Source organism: Cryptomeria japonica, chromosome 9 (assembly GCF_030272615.1).
Source record: "Cryptomeria japonica chromosome 9, Sugi_1.0, whole genome shotgun sequence".
NCBI lineage: Eukaryota > Viridiplantae > Streptophyta > Pinopsida > Cupressales > Cupressaceae > Cryptomeria > Cryptomeria japonica.
This window is the reverse complement of record NC_081413.1, coordinates 422,770,833-422,790,246: the sequence shown is the minus strand read 5'-3', so window position 1 is coordinate 422,790,246 and position 19,414 is coordinate 422,770,833. Positions and strand designations below refer to the sequence as shown.

Sequence of the window (19,414 nt, the reverse complement as noted above, 5' to 3'; positions counted from 1 at the left end):
AGAGTCAGTCTCATTGTCAAGCTCCATAATTTTGATAATTATCTGGTCGTTTGTTCCTTGTGGATTGTATATGGTGGTGGATATCATGTGCAATACCCTTTTCTTAGGGATCAATAAGGAGAAAGCTATTGGTTCCCTTTCCTATAGAATTTGGGTTTGGAGCTTTCAGCCTTGTTTGCTTCAACGTATGCTTCAGTGGCTGCATTCATATTGAGGTTTCTGTGGTAGAGATTGGTTCATTTTGAGATAAATTCCTCTTGAATTCTCTCCTTGCTCTTATGGGGCAGCTTGGAAGGACTGTGTGAGTAAAATAGAATCTCTGGATATGGGATAGGGATTATAGGACACAGGCCATTGATGTAAGACACGTTGGAGGGTTCTACAATAAAGAGCATTCCCACCGTGAAGGTTGAAAGTGCTGTTGTTTCTGATATCATTAAGTGTGTGGCACTTGAATGCAGGGGAATTTATTTGAAAATATTTCCAATGCCCCCAACACCTTTAGCAACTCTCTCACTGTATCCTCTTTCACCACTTCCACTTCTTCCATGACAATTGATCCCAGCAGCAGAACCTTCTTTTGAAGTAAGGATGGAAGCATTTTAGAGATCCTAGAAGGACTTGCTGGATTGGGCATTATTATTAATGGGGACCTGAATTTTGGCAATGAGTTTGGGAGACAACATAGGGGCAAAGAGCTTAAGGTGGAGAAAAATAAGAGTGCAAGAAAGACCACAGAAAACTGTACCCAAGGCAAGATCCATTAAGAGATAAATAGCAAGAGTGATCCAAATTGGATCATGAAGAATGATCAAATTCAGTGGATTGATGCAATCAGACGAAATTCATGGTTACCTAGATTAATGTAGTAATTGAAGGCATGCTCACAGTCACTTTATGGAACAGCATTGGAAAAATAAAATTGTAGAAACTGAAAAAAGGCAAAAGAAAAGTGAAAAAAGGTTCAATGATGATCTAAGCATTTTGGGGCCCTGTTGGTATTCTTAGGAAGCTTAGTTTTCATGCATATGTCTTGTCAGTTGATCTTCAAATTTGCATCAAGACCAAGTCAATTGTTATTCTTTCAGTTAGTCTGTAAATGTCCTGCTCTGGTTTTTTCTACTAACTACTTTTGCAGGGTTAAGTGATAATCTTGAGCATGGAAACAGTTACGATGTTTAAAGATGGACCAGAAGAAAGAACAGGTCAGCAGAGTGGAAGAAAACCAACCAGGGCAGAAGTATAGAAGTATTTCAGTCATCATTAATAAAGAGGAAAGAAAAATACTTCGATTTGTAGGTGCACTTGTTAATGGCAAAAGACAAGTAAGATATGTACCCAGATTTCAAGGAGAAATGTGAAGGCAAAAGGCGCACTTTATTGTGGCTTAAACAATAGTAATCTCCACCCAAAAGGTGGCATACAACAAGCTAAGATCAATTATTGCTATGCCTATGCTTCATCCTCTCCTATATCAAAATCAGATTTGAATCTGATTTACTGCCAATATTAGGGGCTGCCTCATCCATTGGAACACCCATCAATCCCTCTAGTGCCTTCTCATAAATCTGTGTGGTGTCTTTGGAATCAACATTCCACCATGAATTTGGAGTTCGTCAATACTTAGGAGTTAGTTGATCATGAAGTTGCAAGGCAATATGCATGGCTACCAACTTCTTTGCTTGTCAAGAGGTAAGCATGTTCCTCTTGATAGAGTGGATTAAGCTGTATTTGAACCAATTCTTCTTTGTAGCAAAGGAATTGATAACCTATGAAGGCAAATGGCAAGCATCCTTAATTTTGGGTTATCGTTGCCATGCCATGCTTGCCATCTGATAGTGTTGAATTGAGCTAATTAGCTCTATCTATCCTCACCTCTAGTTTGTTGAATGTTGGACTATGAAGATTAACAAAGACAAGCTACTGTGTTTGAAGTTAAGTTGCCTCTTAAGTTGAATACATCTTTCGAAGGGCCTTTATTAATAGCCCTTCTTTCATCTCGTCATTTTTAGGAGGCACTCTCCCAATCCTTAGTATATACTATTTGGGATTTAAAGAAAAGACTGCCGTATGAAGCAAGGTGTTCATATTGTTTCATTGCAATGTGACAATGGGCTAATATGCTCATGAAATCCCAATTTATGATCCCTATAATGAATTTCTTGAAACATTTTCCCAAGCATATTGTTAGATTTATCGTAAATCTCAAGACTATGAGAGTTTGTATTAGTAGATCTAATGACACCTATGGCTATAACATTTGAGATGGAGGTGCAAACATATTTGCAAACAAAAATTTCAAAAAGGAACAATATTATAAGACTCAAATGACAAAGAGTGAATACAAAGACAAGTGAATAAGATTATTAAGTCATAAACATTAATAGTTAATAATTTAATAATAAAATCAGAATTCTCTTACCCCATGGTGGACCACCAATTGTAGTCAAGGATCTTTTGTTTCACATCTTTTCCCTCATTAGTGCTTGCATTAGGCCATGCACTCCACTTTGGATTAATCATCAACTATAGAGGCTCTTGCATCTCAAGCATCTTCTAACAGAATGAAGTAACTAACAAATCCAGTGTCCACAAGTTTGAGAAATTCCTTCCTTAAAAAATGTCTTGAGAGAGCAAGTGAGGTTTGGTAGTTGCAAATTTACATTTCAATATCTCTAGTTTATACCACCACTATCTTCACCCAATCTATCGTACCTATGTCTTTCGATGTGTTCTTCAACACAAACATAACATGGGGTCCAAAAGATGTGCTTGTAAGCAAATTTGCATGTGCTGAATTGGTGACCACCTATACAGCATTTCCCAACCTACTTGTTGACTGGTGTTTTATGACCACATCAACACATAATAAAGTTTCCAACGGTCACTCTATCCTCTCTTGATCAAAATCCCATTTATGCTAAGATTGCGGAAGATCATACAGTGATTCCAAGGTTCCAACTGTGTACTTGTGACTTTATGATGGATATAGGCTCGTTTGGTTTGATGTTGCTGGTAATCCAAGGGGACTTATGTGCAGTGAAGAAGACTTAAGCAAATTTAAAACTTCAAGGAGGTTTGGTGAATGATTTAACAATCGATAGCTCTTTTTTGGAAATTTTCTCAATGAATAATGCAGAAAGCAAATAGGAAAGGGTTTAGAAAGATTCTAATCTAGTCTAGGAATTCAACAGACAACAAAGACTTAGGCGAGATCGACCACACTTTGCTTTGCCACTTTTAGACAACTACACAGAGGGTACAATCTTCAAAGCTTGTGCTTGTAAGAGTTAAAATCATTTATGAACACCATCAAGGAACAATGTTCATCCAACAATCTAAGTTAATAACGCACATATAAAAGCTCAGTCCAACCTTGCACTACGGATAGAAATCATCTATCTGTAAAAGGTATGAGTGAATGATCTCACCATAAAGAAATGCTATCTATTTCATTCATCTAATTGCTTGGAAAGTAAATTTCTAATCTAAGTGAAGAAGATGAAACCATGCAAGCTTTAAAATAACACAAGTGAACACCCTTCTCATACAATCTCATACAATTCTCTCTCTCTTTACAAATGAAGGGGTGAACCCCTTTTATAGGCCCCCAAAAGGAAATGGACGACCTAGATTACATTCAAATCAATGGCTAAGATTCACCATGCAAAACCCTAATTAGGGTTTGACCAAAGATTCCCAAAATATGATGCCAAGTAGTGGGGACAGCCATTAATGAAGAATCTTGACCACTACATATTAATTGCCGTTTGCTCCTAAAAAGTGCGTCCATGATGCATTAAATGACCATTACTTTCAAACTGCTTACCATGCATTAATGACCCACTAACTCCTTAAATATGGCAGCCGCTATGCAATGAATGTGCCACCACTTGGTCAAAACGTTCACTAGCAATTAATGACCCATCATGCCATCATGCACTCAATAGATTTTCGTCCATAATAGGACGACCATTATCTCTTTCATTGATGACCAATGCGACGAATCTGGTCACAACGGCTTCCAGCTCTCCTACAGAGACACTTGTCACAGTCTCTAGTTTGAATTCTAGCAGAGAAGTGTCCTTTTCACACTTAGAGAAAAATTCCTCCTTTTTAACATGTGTTTTTTGACCACACGCAACAAAATAAAGATTTCCAACGGTCACTTTACTCTCTTGATCAAAGTTCAATTGTATGCTAAGATTGCAATAAGTTCAAACAATTGACTCCAAGGTTTTGATTATGCAATGGATGTGACTTAGTTGGCTTGATGTGATATGCTGGTAATCCAAGGGGACTTACATTTGGATCGTTCTTTCACTTCTTTGCTGTGGCTGAAACTTCATCATCGGATATAACAATTCTGTGATGCTTCTGCTTCGAATGAATTGAATTGGAATGAATTGAAATTTAAAGGGGAAAGGGTTAAAAAGATCTAAATCTACTCCTAAGGGCAGTGATATCAATAGATAGTGCTCTAATGGATGAATTCCAAATAAACCAAATTCTGCTTCGCCAAGATTAACTACAACTCCACAAGAACTGGTGCAATCTTCCAAGGATGTTGAAAGATTTTCACATCAAGAAAGTGCATTTGAATACCCAAAATGGCGCAATCCAAACGGCTATCCACAATCGAACTTAGCACAAATTAGTGGCTGAGGCTAACTTTACACTGCAACTTATGATCAACAAGATGCAAAAATTATGAACTGTGGAAATTCATCAAACTACTAAAAATAGTAAATTTGATTTTTGGCAAATTAAAGACAATCTGGGAGGCAATGAAATCCCTAAAAAATAGGAACTTTCTAAAAATAGAAATTTGCTCAGAATTTGCTCAAATTTCACTAGTAGCTTCCTTGAAGGGTCTTGATTCCAACACAATGCCCAGTTTCTCAAAAACCCTAAGGAAAAGATCTCGAATCTAAGTCCGAAGGGCAAAACATTAATTAGGCAAAACAGGTTCCAGACTTGGCCTAATCCACTCGAACAACTTGCAGACTTGATCAAATTCATCCAAAAACACTTGCAAACCGAGGAGATTGAAGAGACTGCTGCGAAAAGACCCAAAGAACCAAAACCAAAAGACCAAGAGGACCTAAAAAGTAGGGGGTCCCCATTTGCAATGGGGTGATGTGTGAAAACGTCACAACATCCCATCTTGGCACAACTTCTCGAGTCTTGCACATTGTGCTGGAGAACAAGGAAACATTTTCCAAATATTCCTTTGAGAAGGATTCAACGAAGAAGAATTCATGTAGCTTGTCCTTCAAGTGGTCCACTGTCAGCTCGTCATCAGTCAACCTCCTTGCAAACAATGCTTCCACTGCATTGAGGATTTCTTCCTGAACCTTTTTGACTGATTCCCTCAATAATGTTGATTCCTTACTGAACATCTCAAAGAATTCTTTCCCAATGTTGACTGCATAAAACCATCGATGGAAATCATATACCTCGTTTTCCTTGATGACCTTCCCATCAGCCAATGTTTGCTTGGAAGTCCTCATTAGTGCTTTAAGGCATGGAATTGTTAAGTCTTGATAAATGTGCACATCCTCCCTTGAATTGTCCACGCCTCCAACCTGCTTAGGATAGTTAGGATCCTCCAATAGAAAAGAGCCAAGTCTTCAATAAACTTACAGGCTGAAGTGAAGACGTCCTCTACCCATTCCTTAGAGCACATATCCCTTTTCCTTATTTCTTCAATCCCATCAATGGATTCCTTCAGAAGAGAAGAGGGAGGAACAAAGGACCGATCTTCCTCTTTGAATGGATGCCTCAAGTGCCACACATATTCATACAAGGCTTTGTTCTCGCTCTTCAACTTACTATTTTTCTTTTCTATTCTTTTCATCTGCTCCTTTAGTGCTAAGGAAGACTCATCAAAATCTTCTACGACTTGTGCCTTTAAGGCACGCTCTAAGTCGACTGTTATAATCTCATATTCATCAGGAGTATAATCTCATATTCATCAAGAGTAATTTCATTCCTATCTTTGTCAACTCTGGGCACAACTAGGTGTAATGTCCTAGATCTTGATATCCCTTGTAACTTTGGAAAATCTTTGCCGCCTTCTTCTCTGCTGGCCTATCTATCCTATTTAGAAGCTCTTCAAGTTCCAGTGCAGGATCCATCTCTTCTTCTGGCTCTTTTCTCATTCTTTCCTTCAACCAATCTGAAGCGGTTGCATGCTGATCTTGCATTTCCATCTATACCTGTTCCTGTGAAACTTCCTCAAAAGTTCTCAAGTCTTCAATGTTTGTTTCCATGAAATGAACCTACTATTTTGGATTCAGAGGAAGTTCCTGTCTTTGACATCTCTACTGAACGGGCCTATGGGAAGTGCTAACATTGAGAATATCTTGTGCTTGTGCAATGTCATGATCATTCTCCTACAACTAGTTTCCTGTAACTTCTTCTGTGAACATTTCAACTTCGTGCATGCTAGAAGAGCTAGCAGGTGAGTGTGCTTCTATCCTTGGCCTCATTTGCTGCAGTTCTTCTTGCTGGACTTCCTTTCTCTTCCTTGCTTGCGAATCCTCGGGAATGCTTTTCTCCTTCCTATGTTCTACTCTTTCCTGCAGAATTTCCTCTTCCCTAGCCTAGGCTCTTGATGACCCTTTCGTTGCCTCATCATGGGATTCCAACTCTCCCATCAGATTGTAGGTTAGGTGGGTATTCTTTTCTTTCAATTTTGCTATGTGTCGTTCAACCCTTTGCCTAGTGAACTTCAGGATTAGCCTACTTAGGACATCTAAATCATCAGCTTTTGGTTTCGACCAATTTGGTGCCTGAATAGGCCTATCCTTCTCCTTTTCATATCCCGGCTAAATAGTATTTTCATCTTCTTCAACTTGGTCTAGCACTTGTATAACCTCGTAGATTCTTATCAACTTGAGAGGCAACCTAGAAAACATCCTTCTCCTGACTTCAAAGTCATCTTTGGCATTGGCCCAATAATCTTCCAGCTAAAACTTATGCTTATGCCTTACGCCAACAACCATCTTGATTTTATCATATGAGTCAAAGAATGTCCTTGCAGTATGAGATGCAAGGTGGAAGAATAATAATTCATCCATTGACTTTTCTGTTGCTGCCAATGACAGACACATTTCCTCATAGGCTCCCATTACAATTGGGAATTCAAGTCCTAACTTCTTCTGAATTTTATTATAGGTAGTCAACTATCTAGTAACCTCCAATAACATCATCTTGTTTGTTGGATATCTTGGCAATTTATATGGTTGGGCAGAGAATCCTTGGACTTGGATGTAAGTGAATTTCGGAAATTGAATGTACCAAGCTTCATACTTCTTACTAGCTTCCTTGCTTCCTGTGACAACCTCGTGTGAAGTCCTCTTGGCAATGATCTAGTGATATGCATAGTTAATGTGTCGCTTTCTTGAAAGAAGTAGTATCATACAAGTGCAATTGTGGTTAACACACATGAACTTTCAATTGTCCTGGTCCACATCCCATGGGTCCTTTGCATGACAATCCGTTGAACTTGCCCATTCTAGCTAGCAGGTAGACAACATACGAGCTCATATAGAAAGATTGAGATTGCCTTAAATTCCTCAGCTGCTCATGCAAGTTGTTGCTGATTATTTTTGTCCAATCTATCTCTCTTTCACCTTCCATTACTTCGCCATTGAAGTGAAACATCCAAGATTCAAACATGAAGGCCTGCGGACATCCCATGACCCTGCTCATCATCAACACAAGATCGGCATATTCCTGTTTGAAACCATGTTGGTGATCTACTTAGGTAACTTTGAAATATGAGGCTTTGGCTTCTTCATCCACACCTTATTGATTATTCTAGTGCATCTCTCAAAACCAGAATCATAGATTAACATTGCTCTTTCCTTGGTATTGTATGTCGTGGACTGGTATGCAGGAATTCCAAAAGTCTCCTTGATCGCTTCAGGTGTAAGATTGGCAAGAGTTTTCCATTAGGTGCTAGAATCGCTCTTCTTTCAGCATTGTTCTTCTTTCAGCATTGTAATGCTTCGCACATTCCATAATCAGCTCCGGGCACTGGATGGTAGGAGGGAAGCCAACAACTGCTACAATTCCACTTTTTACTATTTTAGTGGCAATGGCTGATGGAGGACGTTCTGTTCCATATACTCTTTTTCTGAACTCTCCTAGCCTGAAAGTTCCCAGGTTGGTGTCGCCGATTTCTCTCCATTTCAAAATGATTTTTGACTTCGGGAGAAATCCTTTTTATTTGTTCTTGATTTGTGTTTGCCGGTAGGTATTCGCCTCCTTGCTAGATTCTGCCATTACGAAAGAATTCAATAAATCCACCGAAGAAGGAATTCCAGGCTATCAATTCCAACCTTAGAATAAATAAAAACCTCCAACAATGAGAACTTCTGGAAAATGATAAACACTTCGTGCTGACTTTCTTCACTTCTCTCTTGCTTCCAATTTCTTCAAAAATCGTTGTGAAGAATGAATTCCAAATCATTGTTTAAATAGAAGTCACTCACTAAGCTGCTAAGTTGACAAGGGGATAAATTTAGCAATTGCATTAATTCTCTTACAATCATGCATCATGTTTCGTTAGACAACTCACCATGCAAGTGGACCCCACCATCACCCTTGAGTTCAAAAAAAGAAACTTCTATAATTTTCCAAGTTGTGCTTCATAACTACGAAACATCTCTTTTGCATGTCACCAACTCATCTCTTGCGAGAATCTTTCTATGCAAGAGATATTGGGAAGATTTTCTTGCCTTGGAGGAATTTTAATAATCTTCTCCACTTCTGAAGGATTCCTGAACGCCTGTTAATCTAGGAGAGAGAAAATTCATTTCTAGAGAGATTTTGTCTTGAAGGGATTTTTAATTTTTTTGATGTTCGTGTATACTCTTTCTTGAAGAAAGAGTTTCTCTGACAATTAATCATTTTTTCCATGTCCAAGGAATTGCATCCTATCTAGAATTCTGAGGAGAGAAATCTTCCATACTTGACCAATTTTCCATGTATTGAAATTCTTCCAACTTGGGTGCATTTTGGCCCTGAGGAAGGATTTTTAATAAGAAAATTCCTCCTTAACCTTGTTTTGGTGCTCTCCTTCCATCCTTGGGTATGATTTTGATGAAGTGAAGGAATTCTTTGAAAATTGGAAAATCTTCCCTCACGTGGAATCCACACTCTCTCCATTGTCCTGGGTGCAAATGAGGGGTAGTGGAGGAATTTCCTCCAACAGGAAAATTCCTCCCTAACATGGTTTTGGCGCCCATCCTTGTTTTGGAGCGCATTTCGTAGGAGGAATTTTGTCGGAGAGGAGAATTCTTCCTTAATGAGGTTTTGATGCCTTGGTGCCTGTCTTGGGTGCATTTTGGAGGCTATGGAGGAATCTTGAAAAGTTTGGAGATTCCTCCTTGATGAGGTTTTGGCCTTGATGCCTGTCTTGGGTGCATTCTTGAGGTGATGGAGGAATTTCCTCCAAGAGGAAATTTCCTCTTTGTCATGATTCTAGCACCAATCAACCTTGCTTGAGCCTTATTTTGGGTTTGAAGAGGATTTTGAGTTGAAGAAAAAATCCTTCCATGCCCTTTTGGAATTTCATCCAAGAATAGACTCATCCATGCCCTGCCATTTCAAGGAAGGATTCTGGACTTAGCCAATTTTCTGATTGTTTGCTTGCTTTTTCAACTTTTTTCGGATTTAGAACTTGGATGTTCAAGATTGATCTGCCATCAGTGCACTATCAACTGCCAAAGATAGACCTGCCAAAAATAGACTTACTAAAAATAGTAAGTACTTCTAAACATCAAATTAGGGCAAACCGGGGCACAAGGACACTAAAAATAGACACTACTAAAAATAGTAAGTTGCAAAGTTAGGCCAATTTGGGACATAGTGAACCTTACTAAAAATACCAAGTCCTCAAAATTCTCTCAAATTTCACTGGTGGCTTCCTTGAAGGGTTCTTACTTCATTGCTTTGTTCAAACTTCAGATTTCTCAAAACCCTAAGTTACTGCTCCCAAATCTAAGTCTGAAGGGTAAAAACCCTAAAATAGACAATACAAGTTCCATACTTAGCCAATCTTATTCAAAATACTTGCAGACTTGACCAAAATTCGCCAAAACACTTGAACACCTAGGGAGATTGAAGAAATTGCTGCCAAACAACCCAAAAAACCACAACCAAAAGACCAAGTGGACCAAAAATGTAGGGGGTCCCCATTTGGAATGGGGTGATGTGTGATTAGGTCACAACACTACTCTATGGCATCCTTCAAAATCTGAATTTGTATCCTTGCACTACCTTGAACAATCAACAGCTCTACCCGAGAGTGACAACAAACTTAATTCGGACAATTAATACATTGTTGGATAACCAATATAATCAAACATAACAATAGGCATTTTATGCCGACTACAATACTCAACAGGTATAAAGTCACGACTCTTCCTTGTGCAAGCTTTGGAGTTTTGGAATTGGATTTCATAGTCACAAGCATGCACTATAGAAGTATTTGTTTGCGAAGCATAATAGCGGCTTCAAATAGCATATGAAGACCCATGAAAATATCTTAGAGGGACATGATCTCATAGGATGCAATGATTTCAAATCATGCAGAATAGCTTCGTTAAAAATGGAAACTCCTCAAAAGATTTTCAGGCCCATCGATTTTGGGGCAGACATTGCTACATTCAACACCAAAAACCTCTTCCTTTTGTTGCTGCTACAGTCTCTTTATTGGTTTCTTTTTCAATCTTGCATTACAATTGGCTGCTGCAAAAATCCTATCTAGTTTGTGTTTCAGTGCCCAGAAGATACCCTCACACAGTAAGCATTGCCGGCTATGTATCAAGTTCTAAACAGAGAAACAATCTGAATTTTGTGATTTGCCATCTATTATGTGAGGATAATACTTTATCAAATTTGGAGCTCTTTTTTGCTACGTTAGAACTGACTACATCTGCGGCCCTTTAGCAGCCTACATTTGCAAAGATTATGCTATTCTCCAAGGAAGAATAATAGAGTCTGCTAATATACAAAAGAACAAAATCATAGGATTGTTTGCTTCAAGCATTAATTTAGAGGAGGCAGTGACAGGCAATGGTTTGATGTGCTATGGAGCTATATTCCAAATAGTGAAGATCTTATGAAAAAGCAACCTTATATACTGGCAAATTCTTCATTTTCTAAAGTTACACAAACAAGGATATGTTGAGTGCATACATATTCTTGATAAGCTTCTTAACCAAGACATATTTTGTAAGTACATATCATGTATTTCAAAAATTCTCCTTCAGTAAGATTATCATTGATAAGGCTTCACCCAAGCATTCTAGTATAATTACCTATCTTCTGTGTTGCATATCATGGTCAACAAAATATCTCTTCAAAGTCACTTGGTAAAGATTGAGAAGATTGTGACAAAGTCCGTTGCTTCATCATCAATGATATTAACAATTTTACAACTGGATATGATAGTAAATCTATGATTTTGGGGTCAATTGGATCATCTGGCGCTCCAAAATTTTTGCTGGACTAGAATGAAAATTCGGTCATCTATAGAAATCTTCAGTTTTATGCATCATGTTTGTATAATAAGGAGCTCCCCTCCTTGATGCAAAGGCTATAGGTTGTGCTTTTGTTGTTGCTTTGATCTGGAAGGAATTGGTTAGTGACAATAGAGGGTTGAGTTGGTCCTTAATTAAGAAGATTCATTTGGCTCCAAAAGGTTTGTTTGAATATCTTGCTTTTGTTGAACTATTGGAGCAATATTTAACATGAGGATACAACTCAAAGAGGGGTCTTCACGCTTTGATTGTAAATGATTTATACCATAGATCGAAAACTCTTACTCGGCATTAACTCTTCTGGCCCAATTTTTTTAAAACCTCCGGACTCAAACAAAAACTCGACAATAACTCCGCAATTTTCGCGAACATTTAATATACATAAATGCTTAAAAATATTCTTCAAAAACACACATATTACTAAATTTGTTGAGCATATTACTAATTTCCATCATATATAAATCATAATTAGAATTTAATACATACCATAGACCAAAAAACAAGTTCAACTTTAAATGAGTTATAATGCCTTTTCCACTAGACATGTCATGTAGAAGTTGCCTCATCCATAGTTTAAAAACTCGTGGACTCGCGAGTCCAGTGGCGCCACGAGTCGACTCGCGAGGCGAAACCCGGCGAGTCTTTTTGAAAGACTCGCGGGTCTTTCTAATTGACTCATGCGAGTCTTTTGCTTGGACTTGCGAGTCTTTTGACTAGACTCGTGCAACCCAGAAAACACGTCAAAAAATTACCTAAATCATTTTTTTTCAGGTCAGTCTCATTCTCTTCATCACAATATATACATGGAATATAACTTTTAAGTATAAGTTTCTTATACTTTTAAGTTATATTTCATGTATATATTGGCAGAATGTTTGAGAGTGGTTTAAGATCTCTAGGAATTATAATGTAAATTCTAGGTTTTAGAAGATCTTGTAAATTTTCAGACAGTCAAATTTCGGTAATTAGTAGGCTCCTTTTATCATTCTCTTGCCCTCTCTATCTCACTCACTTTATCTGCCCCGAATTTTAGACCTATCTATCTCCCTATCATTCTTCCTCTATCCCCTCTCTCTACCACTCTCTATCTCAGTCTCTCCTCTCTCCCCCAAGATCTAGACCTATCATTATATGTAATTTTGTAAACATTTATAAACTTTAAAATGTATAATATGCCTTCATCTAAAGATATTTTTGGCAAGTTGTGCAATAATAATGCCTAAGTAGGCACACTCAAGAGTAATATCTAGTGTTCCACGGCTGTTGGGGACGGGGAGACGGGGGGACTGGCTTCAGGGACGGGGGAACAAAGGGAAAAAGTTTCGGGGACGGGTTTCGGGGACGGGGGGACAAAGGGCTTGGGGGGGAACATGTTTCGGTGGAACATTGGTACTAATATCCTACTTCCTCGTCACCTCTCATTTTAATCAAGTTTTTTATTTGACAGATTCCAATAACTAATGGGGATTTGGGAATGCAGACCCCAGTGAGGAGGGGTAGTGCCCCTCATGGAGTTTGGGGGCAACAGCCCTAGCAAGGTCAAGTAGCAGTGTCCCTTGTGGGGATTTGGGGGCAACACCCCCACCAAGTTCGAGGGGCAGCCAAGCCCAAATAACTAATGGGGATTTGGGAATGCAGACCCTAGTGCCGAGGGGTGGTGCCCCTCATGGAGTTTGGGGGCAACAGCCCTAGCGAGGTCAAGTAGCAGTGTCCCTTGTGGGGATTTGGGGGCAACACCCCCACCAAGTTCGAGGGGCAGCCAAGCCCAAATTAAGGCCTTTGAAACCTTTACCACAAATGAAAATTGCGTTTTTCTAATTGCAAGCAAGAAAAAATTTATTATATGAATTTAGAGGAGCTTTTAATACAATACTCGTGATAATTTGCATTTACTTGGGAGTTATAGGAAAAAATCGCCGAGAGTTTTTCAAAAACTCGTTGGAGAGTTTTTCGGAGTGGAACTCTTTTGGCATTTTGACTCAGGAGTACTCGCAAGTCAAAAGAGTTTTGGGGGAGTTTTTCATCTATGATTTATACTATCATCTTCAAGGAGAGTTAGAAGGTCGACAAATTCTTCTTGGATCATTTCAGAAAGTTTCAGACTATCTCATAAAGCTGAAGCTAGATTCAATTTTGCGAAGCAGCATACATGTCTGATCACAAGATCTTCATCCACTGTATGGTGATGACTATATTTATGATACCAAATCCCTTAAAGTAGAATTGGGTAGGGAGTGGTGGTCTCATTCTGATGAGAAAGGTTCCATTGTTGTGGTACAAAAGATGCCGCAGGTTTTGAAACTTGCAAACATAGCATTTTGCCTTGCAGATTCAGAGAAAAATGCATTAAAAGCATGGATGATTTTGCTAACATAAACAATACTTGACAAAAATACTAGGACAGATGTGGGGATAGTAATGCCAGATGCAATCTTGTCTGAAATATCAATACAATTGTGCATTCAAGATCTGTGTAACTATTTGCCTATATCAATGCAGTTATTTTGTTTGAAAGAATGGTATGCAAGCTTGGTCACATTTTGCAAGAAGGATTAGAACTGTGATCACAAACCTAAGAGTATTGATGGTTACCAAACCGTATTGATGGATACCAAACCATATGTTCATAATGGGATTGAGACTATTGTTAGATGTCTCATTGCAGTTTTCTCGATTTCATTAGAACTTATTAATTCTCAAAATATAGAGCACAATGCAAGCAGACAGTCAAAGCCAGACATATAGAATTTGGGAGATGCCTTTGCTGATGTTTCACTTATGAGCTTGGAGTTCCTACCTGTTCTTTGCAATTGTGTTGAAAATGACAAGTTTGGTAACCTCTCCATAGCTATAATTGATGCACTTGGCAGAAAACAACAAGAAATCGGATTCCTCAAACCCCACTCATTGCCTTACAAAACACCGAGCATGCCATTACTCTTATGAGTCAGCTTGCAAAGAACAAAGAGCAACAACAGCTTGCACCATGCAATATGACGATTACTTTCCTGTCAATTTCAAGCTGAGATATATCATTTTATTATAAAGTTTGAGATGATAATGTTTCAACTCATTTTAACGAGTTAAATATTATGTGGATGGAAATGTGAAAGGTCTTATTATTCTATTATTTGTAATTGATTCTCTTTAAGAAGTCAGTTATAGGAACTGAAAAGTTCCCCTTGGTTATTTATTATAAAATCTTCCAAATGAAGAAGGGAGCTTTTTTGCGGTAGAAAGAAACTGATTTTGGCATTTTTTTACAGAGGAAAGAGTCTGTGAGCCTTATGATTATGGAGAGAAATAAAGAATGATATTTCTGATCTGCAAGTCTGAATATGTTTCTCTATGTTGTTAATTGTTTGGATGTTCATTTTGTAGCCATTTAAATCTCCAGATCTTTGTTGTGTTAAGCTGCAGCCATTTCTTCTTCATCGTATTTGCATTTTACGTGCATTGGAGAGATGAATCTGTGTGTTCTCTCTTTTTCGGTGTAGTTATCATCTCTTATTTCAATTTTAGTTTGCTTTTTGGTTAAAAGCATACCCCAGAAAATCCAAACCTAATCATACGAGGGAGTAGTACCTCTAAAATTCAGAGGAAGATCATTAATCCAGTAATGATCTCCAACTATTGGGTATATTTTTGTCACCATTTCTTATTGGGCTATTCATAGTTTTATATCTTTACGAGGTGACAAATACGTTAACAAACAGGGTGCAAACATGTTTATTGTAGTTTTTTTGAGGTTTTACCAAGTTTTCAAAATTTTCAGCATTTGTTTTTTTATTAAGGAACAAACAGGTTTTGAAGGGACCCAAAACCCTTTTACAAATTGCTGCTTAAAGAAATAGACAGATTAGAGCAAGCAGCCATAAAACAGCAAAAAACTAGCAAAAAGCCAAAAACCAGAAACTAGACAGCAAACAAAAGAGACCCTAATTCAAATTCTTGAGAGCCTATGCGGCTTCAGCTTCCAACTGAGTCATGTTGAGGGCGATCTTTTTCAAATCCTGAATGTCTTGGTTGGGAGCTTTCTTTTTCAGGTTGGCTCTAGTCCGTTTGGAAGGACCTGTGTTCTCATCCTGTATCTTCTCAAGCGACTCCGCATCAACCATCATCCCTTCCTGCTGAAGGCCTTCAAGTTTCCCAACCATAGTATTGATGCTTTCCACCGAGCTCTTAACCACTTTATGGCTGTAGGTCACCAGGGATATGAGGTTGTCATTGTTTATTTGGAACTTATTCTCCAGCTGTTTCAGTCTACCCTCATAATCCTTCTTAAGTTTCTCTTCCTTTTTTTGGAAATTTTCAGAGTTTGTTATGATAGTGCAATCTCTATGATTAAACACTCTTTTGATATTAATAATACTTCGAATGTGGTGTGGTTAGTAACATTTTACCATTCATTCACATCATACAAGACTAGAGGTTTACTTTCATATAATTTGGTGAATTGTTTTATTGTTAATTTAGTAATAACTTTACCAACTTAATACAAAACTTACCAAAGAATCATTTAGAATCATTTAGCAGAAAGGCTTACATGCTACACTACATTCTGCTATTTTAGACACTTTTTATTTGGACAATTCATGGGCTAAAATCTATTTTATTCTCTCTACATCTCTATGCTATGAAAATGCCTTTAATTTCAAAATTATGTAGTTTTTCTCTCTTTTTCAACATTTTTTAATGTTTTTTCAAATTGGATTTTTCCCTCATATTTTCCTATTGAAATCCTGTTTTTTTTGAAAAATCTTATACTTTTAGTTTGCCAATTTTTTCCCCTAAAGATTTTTGTTGCTATAGTTTAACCAGCTCAAATCTATGCCTCTAGGTTGATGAAAAAGAACAGTTTAAAGTGTTGTAGTTTCTCATGATGGCATGCATAACCAACTGAATTCTCCACCTGGTGTGCATTTTAGGTGGTTAAACCATAAGGAATTTGTACTCAAGTAAAAAACATGATAAATACTTGACTTGGTACACTTGAGAGGTGGCTTTGCCATCAAAGCATTCTGCCTAAGTTAATTTTGCATGGAAAAAATTAGAAAAAGAGGCATCTCGCTATAGTCAATTAGTCTGAAAGAAAAAAATCATAAATAAGGCATGCAAAAGAGAAGACTATCAATGCACATATAAGAATTCTATTCCTCTTTGAAATTCACAAAACATATATCCTTGATTCTTTCAGCAGAACAGGGATTTTTCTTCTTATTCTTGCAGAATTGGAGAGGTTTTCAGTGACATTATTGTGAAGGGTTTTTGAAAAACAGCAGTATTATTGCATAAATATCAGCAGCTTCCCTCTTTCCAATTGAGTTTCCTCTTAAGCAACTATTGTTTTACTTTCTAAACAGATTGTTGATCAGATTTCTTCTTACTAACACTGGGACGGTGAAGAAAATATCATTTATCAGCAATGAAGCTGCATGAGCTACCCTACTTACTCACATGATTATTTCACCTGATAGAGATTGTGTGTAACAAGGTCAAAGAAATCTGTTTAGTATTTCTGAGGTTGAGGAATTCAAATTCAAGTGTTTGGCATATCATCCTGCTAGGGTATCAATGGATTCATTATGGTTAGGGTTTTAGTATTCTCTAGAAACTTTGCCACATTTTAGATGATTTTTAGTTGGTCCAGAGTTTTGAAGGTCATCCATATGCAAATTGGTATTTTTCAGTAGTGGTCATATAGCAGTGGCACTTTTGAGTGTTCTATGTTCAGGCAGCGGATTAGGCTTATTTTAGGCTGTTTGTATCTTATTATTTGTTTTACAATAGGTTTGCTCTAAAGTTGTTTTGTTTTTTCCTTTTCTGCAGTTTAAGGATGGGTTTAGTTTAAAGCAGTTCTTGTTGGAATGTTTAATTAATATTCTTAAATCCTTAAAATCTGTTCTTTGTAACCTATAAATAAGTGCTTTGAGCATATCAGCTCTTAATGATAGTTGAAGTAAAGCTTATGCAGTAGAGATTGCCATTCATGTAACTGATCTGACTTGTTGTGTCTTTGTGTTAGGTTTTTGTAAGTGGATTATAGTAAAGACTTGTGTTAAGCTTTGTATTAATAATTGTCTTTCGTCTTGGAAGCAACTTTGTGTGTTTCTGAGTGGTTTACTTTCCTTAGATGTTGTGCTGTAGTTTTGCTTAATTCTCTTCTGTTAATGTGAATACACTGGTCTTTGCATTTACCCTGGCAGCAAGCATGTCTTTTTAGTATATTTTGTTTGGTTGCAAGTCTTATATTAGAAAAAACCTTCTTTTGTCAGACATGTACATTTCAGGTCTTGCACTCAATCTCGGAGATAAAAAAGACAGGTCATGTTTGCTTTCAGTTATTTCCTTCATGCAAAACCTCATTGAAAATCTTGTATAGTTTGCAAAATTGTTTATTCTTGTTCATATCTTTATGTCTAGGATTAGTTTCCTTTTTTATGAATATTTCAACATTTTTAGTGTTTCCAAAAATTTCCCGATTACATGTGAAGTAATTTAATACCATTTATACTTTTGAATTGCGGAGTCAATCTTGATTCTAAGTAAATCTACTATAATCAAAATAGACTTTTGTAATTTATAGATTCATTCTTTATTCTTCTCATGCATTATTTAATTTAATTTTACAAATTTATGTATTTTTAAAAATTGGCAAGGTTTTCCCGAGTCTTAGTTATTGAACTATGCTTCATAGAATCATGATAGATGGGCAAAGCTGCAAATATAAAATAAACACTTTTTTAGTCAGCTTAAATTATTCCTACCTAACTCGGTTTATTCCTATGAATGGGTAATTTCCAGATGAGTTTTTGCAGTTTTTAATTGTTTTCTTAGTGTGCAGGGATTTTTTCCTTTTTATTCAGCAACTTAAAAATAATGACATTGAGATTGTTGATAGACTGATTAATGCAGTAATAGTAATTCTGATTATGGTTGCAGAGTCTGCTGAGTAAGTTCTTGCACTATTATGATGATTCACGGCCCATTTTCAATTCAGTGGAGGAAATGTTGAAATGGGCAGATCTTTATGAATATACAACGCAGTCACTCCAGGCAGAATTGGTTGCTGCTGGATTATCCTCTCGTTTGATATCTGAGCTCATAACGGTGAGTTGGAGCATAATTCCCAGTATTTATTTTACTCATTTTGTGGGTTTAACATTGTTTTGGTTGAGCTTGTGCCGGAAAAGCACAAACAAATTTTATAGGAAACAAATATTGTATCTCATAATAGATTTTTAAGTTGAAAATAACAGTATCTATTGGATTTCTGCTGTAGACTAAATATCTTTTGGTGAGCTTATGCCAAAAAAAACTTCTCAAAATTTTTAGGTAACGTATCGTGCATCTCATAATGGACTTCTAGTTGAAAAAATGCTGGGTGGAATTAATTATTGCCTGCCTGTTAATGAATTCAGTAAAACTTAAAAACTGTGAGGACATGCACCATTTCCCAAAACACCTGCTAGGGTGAGGATAAGGAATAGGACATCTATTAGGATTAGTATTTAACCATCATTATGTAAAATTTAATTCTCCATGGAGATTTTAGTGAAATAATTCAAATTGTAATGGAAATAACTTGAAAAGGAATTGTTCAGTTGGAATTTGGTAAGTGGGAGTTGGAAATGTTAAATGCTTTGATAACATATTTATCTTAAAATTATGGGCTTCTCTTATATGCATAAACATGCAGAAATAGAAAACATATTAGTTGGTACCAAAGTGCAACAATTAGGTCCTTCCCATATCTGAAACTTTCTCTGTTGCCAACATTTCAGAGTTATGCACATTGATATGATTTTGGCTATTGGGTTCAACCTCCACCATTTAATATTTTTATTGTGTGTTTG

General features: G+C 37.1%; 1 protein-coding gene across 1 annotated transcript in view; it reads left to right on the top strand.

Annotated features, from left to right (window-relative positions):
• Positions 1-19,414, top strand: part of LOC131073484 (farnesylcysteine lyase) — a 71,096-nt gene that overhangs the window by 41,385 nt on the left and 10,297 nt on the right. Inside the window, exon 2 of the mRNA XM_058009920.2 lies at positions 18,501-18,668. Coding sequence (XP_057865903.2) covers positions 18,501-18,668 — 168 coding nt within the window. The remainder of the gene's footprint in view (positions 1-18,500; positions 18,669-19,414) is intronic.